Consider the following 7,500-nt stretch of genomic DNA (forward strand, 5'->3'; position numbering starts at 1 on the left):
CGCAGACCAGTTCTCAGGTTAATTTTCAGACTGTAATCTAATTCATTACGGACTAGATATTGCTCTAAAGGCAAGTGCATATCCTTCAGTAATGTGACAGTTGAGCATATAATTTTTGACTGTGAATTGATGAAGCATTTCCTGCGACGAAAGTGTTTCATCACAAGTGATTGGGGGGTGGGGGGTGGGGTTGGGGGGCGGGGGGGGGGGACCGTTGATGTTTTTGACTTGATGCATTCCTTGCCAGTTGTTTCACTTGTTAGAATAGCGGCTTCTCTTTTACGAAGTCCATTTAGTATTTTTCTATAACTGTACTTAAATATCTATTTAAAATTCCACCGTCCATTTTCCCGGCTTCCCCCAACTCACCATTTATCCCCCTTACCCTCATTTCATATACGATAACACTCAAATATAAAAACCGACACTTTAACAAAATGTCTGCATCACCAGTATGTGTTACTGGACATTAAACAAAATTCACCAACGGCTGGGAACCTGTGGCCGGCTGGGCAACTTTAAATAATGCAGTCATGAACTTGTTTCACCCACAGCCATGTCCAACCATTGACTGTCCTTCACCCAGAATAGAACATTTCAACTTACTTGAAAATTTCAAGATAAGAAAGCCTGGGTCAATAGGGGCACTGGCATTGAGCGCCCTCCAATTCATGACAGGTTGTTGCAACACAATGGCACCTGTGGCCAGGCAACTTTAAACAATGCAGTCGTGAACTTATTTCACTCACAGTCTGTCCAACCCATAACTGTCATTTCCTTACTCAGAATAGAAATTTTCAACTCACTTGTGTTATCATTTCCAGACAAAAAAAAAAAAAAAGCCTGGTTGCGACAGGGACACTGGCCTGGACCTCCCCCTACAATTTATGACAGTCTGTTTGCGGAAGGGTGTCCGTGTCCAGACAGCCAAAATTAATGCAGTCGTGAACTCAGTTCACTCACAGCCATGTCCAACCCATGACTGTCCCTTTCTCACAACAGAAAGTTTCAGCCCACTTGCATACTTTTTCCAGACACGAAAGCCTGGCCTCTCAACGGGGCCACTGGCCTGGAACTCCCTCCAATTCATGTCACTGTCTGTTGCGACTGGGGTCTGTGGCCATGCAGTCTTAATCAATGCAGTCGTGAACTTAGTTCGCTCACAGCTTGTCCGACCCATGACTGTCCTTCACTCAGAATCGAAAGTTTCAACTCACTTGTATAGTGAGTAGAGTGATGGCCTAGAGGTAACGTGTCCGCCTAAGAAACGAGAGAATCTGAATGCGCTGGTTCGAATCACGGCTCAGCCGCCGATATTTTCTCCCCCTCCACTAGACCTTGAGTGGTGGTCTGGACGGTAGTCATTCGGATGAGACGATAAACCGAGGTCCCGTGTGCATTATGCACTTAGCACACGTAAAAGAACCCACGGCAAAAAAAGGGTTGTCCCTGGCAACATTCTGTAGAAAAATCCACTTCGATAGGAAAAACAAAACTGCACGCAGGAACAAATACAAAAAAATGGGTGGCGCTGTAGTATAGCGACGCGCTCTCCCTGGGGAGAGCAGCCCGAATTTCATACAGAGAAATCTGTTGTGATAAAAGAAATACAAATACAAATATATTATTTGAAATCAAGAAAGCCTGGCCTCGACAGGGACACTGGACTTAAAGTCCCTCCAATTAATGACAGTCTGTTGCGGTCGGGCGTCTGAAGACCAGGTAACCTTGATTAATTAACTAATGCAGTCGTGAAGTTAGTTCACTCACAGCCTGTCCAAACCATCACTTTCTTGCATAGGCTTTGCTGTTGAAGGTGGTGAGAGACCACCGAAATATACATGCAAGTTGAAACTTTTCGATTCTTAGTAAAGGAAAATTTCAACGGCGATAAAGAACACAAATGAAAGTCTTCAACCCCATCTTTACATGTTTTCGCACAATAGCTAGACGTCCAACAGAGTGTCTTAGCGTGTGTGTATAAATGTGTGTGTGTGTGTGTGTGTGTGTGTGTGTGTGTGCGCGCGCGTGTGTGTGTGTGCATGCATGCGTGCGTGCATGCATGTGTGTGTGTGTGTGTGTGTGTGTGTGTGTGTGTGTGTTAGTACACGCCACAGGACAAACTCCCTGAAACGCATCCGCTACCGAAAGTAGGAGTGGTTGGGAACACCCCAGCACCACCACCGCCGCCACCACCACCAGACGCCGGAGTAGACTGTGGTGTGGTTCCAGCACTTGCAGCCGTGCCGGTGCTGCCAGAATCTGAGGTGGTTTCTGTGACGGTCGTGGTGGTTGTTGAAGGCGTGGTACTTTCGCTCTGTGTTCCGGTTCCACCGCTTCCTGCAGTGGCGCCGCTATTTCCGGTTCCTGTGTTGTCTGTTCTGCTGCTTCCTGTTAAGTGTGTGAGAGAACCAACTTAGAGGCTGAGAGAGAGCGAGAGCGATTTCTAAACAAAGCAAAGAAACCAAAACTACGCCACATCAGATGGACACAAAACTAAAGCCTTCATCATCACACACTGCCACAACAAAACTATCAACAACAGAGGCATAATCACGCACGCGCACACCTACATGCACATATACACACACGCGCATGCATACATTCACGCACACACCACAGGCATACACTTACACACACACACACACACACACACAAAACGCACACACTCACATACACACGCACCCCTCCGACACCCACTCCCCCCCCCACCCAAACACACCACCTATGTACACCCACCCTCATACCCAGAAATCCACTCTGATAGGTACGCTGATATAATTTTTTGCCTATGCGTGCACTCAAGGCCTGACTAAGCACGTTGGGTTATTGAGTTGCTAGTCAGTCAGGCTCTGCCTGACAGAGGTGGTGGTGGTGGTGGTGGTGGTGGTGTAGCGTGTATGGATTTGCCCGAACTCTGTGACGGCTCCTTGAGAAATGGAAACTGAAACTCAACCTTCTTTCCTTCTTTCTTTCTTTATTTACACACACACACACACACACACACACACAGACACACACACTCTTAGTTAACAGACGGACTGAACTGGATGACCAGAAACACTGACCAGGGGAAGGGACAGCAGGGCCGTCACTCAGTCCCAGCATGGTCTTCAGCTTGCTGGTGTCAGACTTGAGGCGTACCGCTCTCTGCAGCGTCTTGCTGGCTTCCTTCTTCGTCTCGATCACCTGTGGGTGGGAAGGGGGAGTGGGTGGATGGGTGGGGTGGGGGGATGGGGTGGGAAACACGTCACGTCACGTCACGTCAAGTCAAGTCAAGTCAAGTCAATTATCAACTTTTTCATCATCTCCGAAGAGAGCTTTCAACTTTTCGTCGCGTTGATCGTGCTCATGATACAAATATAAGTCAAGTGGGGTGTGCAAGCTGGTATGTTCTTGTTTCCATAACCCACCGAACGCTGACATGGATTACAGGATCTTTAACGTGCGTATTTGATCTTCTGCTTGCGTATACACACGAAGGAGGCTCAGGCACTAGCATGTCTGCTCATATGTTGACCTGGGAGATCGTAAAAATCTCCACCCTTTACCCACCAGGCGCCGTCACCGTGATTCGAACCCGGGACCCTCAGATTGACAGTCCGACGCTTTAACCATTCGGCTATTGCGCCCGTCCACGATACAAGCATAAGTCAAGTAATAACTTTATTATCATCTCCAAAGAGAGCTTAACTTCTGGTCTAGTTGTTATGCTCACGCTACAAACATGATAAAAATAATTATATCAACCTTTTTTTTTTTTTTTTTTTTGCTGCCCCATCATCTGCACCGTTTCAGTGGCATTACTCCCACGCCGCTCATTTAGATTCCCCCATACACGGCCACACCCGGGTTTCGTCCGTCGCAGTTCCAGCGTCGGCAGTCCACAGGGAACCATCGATGTTAGGTCGCCAGGAGGCCACACACCAGAGGAGACCCTGCACTGCTGCTGAGTCACTTCGGTGGTGTTCAGTGGTGCCTATTCTGTTTTAACGTACTTAGGACACCACCTACTAAGCCCCCTACTAACGACAATAATGGCTTAGTCGCGGAGCCAGACTGAGTGAGCGTCCCTCTCAGAGTGGAGACCGCCACCACGTCCTTCAAACAATAGCCCCCCATGAATCTGCCGACACTGACGACATTTATAGGACTCACCCCAAGCACGGAAGTGGAAGGGTATCGAAACTGAGGTCACCATGAGAGCAGGGCATGAAAGGCCACAGACTCTGAGACTATTTTGTTTATATTGATGACGATGAAGGAGGAGGAGGATGACGACGATGATGACGATGTTGCTATGGAGGTCCATTTTGGTTTGGGACTGCGTGACAAGGCTGTACTCTTCGCTTCCTGTCATAATGATATCCCGGCGTTAACCAGGCCCAAGAGATACAGACACTATTATGTCAACTTTATTATCATCTCCAAAGAGAACTTAACTTCTGGTCGCGTTGTTGCTCATACTCGCGATACAAACACAAACCAAGTCAACGTTATTGTAATCTCCAAAGAGAACATAACTAGATTGTGGTCGTGTTGCTGATCATGCTAACGATACAAACATAAAAACATATTCATTTAACTCTTTCCATACGAACGGCGAAAGAGACGACGTTAACAGCGTTTCTCCCCAATTACCACCATCAAAATATAACAAGCGGAAGGCTCTTACACTGAAGAGGTGAATGTTGACAAAGAATACCACAAATCTGACGACGGAAGCTAAAGGTTGGGCCATTCAGACACCCACTGGACATCCGAGGGGTCTGTGTAGAGGAGAAGAGAGGACTGGCCGTACTGAGTGAGTTAAGAGACTATAAGTCTGAATGCATTAAGAAAGAGAGGGACAAAAAGAGAGTGAGAGAGGGAGAGAGAGAGAGAGGGAAAGAGAGAAAAAGGGGAGAGAGAGAGAGAGAAGACACACACACACACAATATATATACATATACATATATACATATATATATATATACATATATATATATACAGAGAGAGAGAGAGAGAGAGAGAGAGAGAGAGATTCATTTATATATGTACGTATGTATGTATATACAGAGAGAGAGAGAGAGAGAGAGAGAGAGAGAGAGAGAGAGAGTCTGAAACGCTGCAACGAAAGTGAGCAGAAGAGTGATTATCACAGCTTAAAAGAATCATCTCCCTTCTTCTCTGTGTCATTTGAGAGGGTGGAGTGTTGGGAGTGGGGGGTGGGGGGGGGGGGGACTCACCTGCTTCAGCAGTACCAGAACCATGTCCCGTAACTCCTCCCCGTTCAACTTGTCCATGTGCCTGTTCATCTGAGCCAGCATCTGACCCAGAGGCGTCCTCTCGTCTCCCAGCAAGGCGCTGGGCGAAGGGATGTTCGGCTTGGGATTCGGAGCGCTGGGCTTGGGCTGCGGGTTCGGGTTCGGGTTCGAGTTCGGGTTCGGGTTCGGGATGGAGCTGGGGTTCGGTTTGGGTTTGGGGTCTGGTTTGGGTTTGGGTTTGGGTTTGGGTTGGGTCTATGGTTGTGGTTGTTGTTGGGGTTGGGTCTGGGGTTCGTCGGGATGGGTCTATGGTTGTGGGTTGGTGGGGGTTGGGTCGGAGTGTGACCTGTTGTCGGATTTGGACGTGAGAGAGAAGACGAAAAAATGTTGTTATTTTCTGAAACCAAATGAAACTATGCACACACAGACGCAGACACAGACACACAGACACAGACGCAGACACAGACACACACAGAGACACAGACACAGACAGACAGACAGACACACACACACACACTCTCTCTCTTTCTCTCTCTCTTTCTTTCTTTCTCTCTTTCTTTCTTTCTCTCTCATCATCCATATCACTGGAATCTTACTTCACAGCAGTTAAAAATAAACACATAAGAGATGTGCTTGTAAGGTTTAGAATAGGAGCCTCGGATATAATTAAGTGTGAATGTGCGTGTGTGGGAGTGTGTGCGTTTCTCTGTGTGTGTGTGTGTGTGTGTGTGTGTGTGTGTGTGTGTGTGTGTGTGTGTGTGTGTGTGTGTGTGTGTGTGTGTGTGTGTGTGTGTGTGTGTTGTTGTTGTTGTTGTTGTTGTTGTTGTTATTATTTATTCATTTTGTTTTGGTTCTTTGTAGTCTGTCTTTGTCCGTCTTTTATATACTGTCGTTGTTGTTGTTGCTTTTTTTTGTGTGTTTTGTTTCTCCTCTGTCGTTCGTGCAGTTTGCAATAATGAAGGAAAGAGTGCAGAATGTGCAATATTCATATCCTGTATCTTTCTATAGAATTATGCTCTGTGTCTTATCACACTTCTTTATCTTATCCATGCATTACTTTAATGTGATGCATTGTATCTGTATTGTTTAGTATTCAGTTTTATGCTTTGTAAAAAAAAAAAAAGAAAAAAAAAGAATGAAAAAAAGTATTTTTGAAAAAGAAAAGAAAAGAAAGAAAAAACAACAACAACACAAAAAAAACCCCACACAAACAAACCCAGCAACAACATAATGTAATGTTTAAGATGAGAAAGATCAGTTTAAAGCAAACTAAGTCCCCTAGCATTAATTACAGAGTAATTTCCCTTCTTTACTATCTGCACCAAAACGTTTGCAAGATAAATAAAACTTCCATGCTTAGCGAAAGAAGTTCCTGTTTGAACAAAAAAATGATAATAATGACTGCTCTTGTTGTTGGGTCAGAATATCAGATCAAAGTGCCAAGTTTAGAGAATACAAAAAATATAAATATAACAGTAAATGCAGTTTGCATATAATTAGGCTTCATTTTTTAAATTTTTTTGTGCCCATCCCAGAGGTGCAATATTGTTTTAAACAAGATGACTGGAAAGAACTGAATTTTTCCTATTTTCATGCCTAATTTGGTGTCAACTGACAAAGTATTTGCAGAGAAAATGTCAATGTTAAAGTTTACCACGGACACACAGAGACACACAGACACACACACACACACACACAGACTACCGAACACCGGGTTAAAACATAGACTCACTTTATTTACACAAGTGAGTCAAAAACCGGACCAGGCTACCTTACCAGTGCCAGGTTTCACGGGCGGCGGCAGGGAGTTGAGGCTGAGGACCCCGATAAAGTTGCGGTCGTAGGAGCCCAGATAGAGCTTGCCCTGGAACTCTTGCACCTCACTGACGGAGGGGAAGACGGAGCCGAAGGGGTCGTGCAGGCTGCGGATGATCTTGCCGTCCTCATTCAGCTCCACCACCAGGCCGTACTTGGGGGCCCGGGACATGGCCACATCCTTGGGCAGCTGGGTGAGGGAGCAAGGGGAGGAGGGGGCAGGGGGCAGGGGGAGGGGGAGAAGGGGAGGGGGTGGGGGTTCACATGTATGATGATTAGTCAGTTGTGTTCGTGGTTTTTTTGTTTTTTTCTATGATCACCTTGGAAGGCTATGGGATCTATCTATCTATCTATCTATATCTACGTAGATCGATAGATAGATAGATACGTAGTTACATAGACAGATAGATAGATATATAGATAGATAGATATTTCTTGT

General features: G+C 45.9%; 1 protein-coding gene across 1 annotated transcript in view; it reads right to left on the reverse strand.

Annotated features, from left to right (window-relative positions):
• Nucleotides 1-214: 214 nt before the first annotated feature.
• The window catches only part of LOC143296569 (adipocyte plasma membrane-associated protein-like), a 31,592-nt gene continuing 24,306 nt past the window's right edge, over nt 215-7,500 (reverse strand). The window contains exons 8-12 of the mRNA XM_076608593.1: nt 7,023-7,251; nt 5,315-5,592; nt 5,229-5,282; nt 3,069-3,189; nt 215-2,391 (exon numbers count right to left, since the gene is read on the reverse strand). Of these exons, the coding sequence (XP_076464708.1) occupies nt 2,102-2,391; nt 3,069-3,189; nt 5,229-5,282; nt 5,315-5,592; nt 7,023-7,251 (972 nt within the window). The 3' untranslated portion in view covers nt 215-2,101. The remainder of the gene's footprint in view (nt 2,392-3,068; nt 3,190-5,228; nt 5,283-5,314; nt 5,593-7,022; nt 7,252-7,500) is intronic.

The sequence above is a fragment of the Babylonia areolata genome, chromosome 21, assembly GCF_041734735.1.
Source record: "Babylonia areolata isolate BAREFJ2019XMU chromosome 21, ASM4173473v1, whole genome shotgun sequence".
Lineage (NCBI taxonomy): Eukaryota > Metazoa > Mollusca > Gastropoda > Neogastropoda > Buccinidae > Babylonia > Babylonia areolata.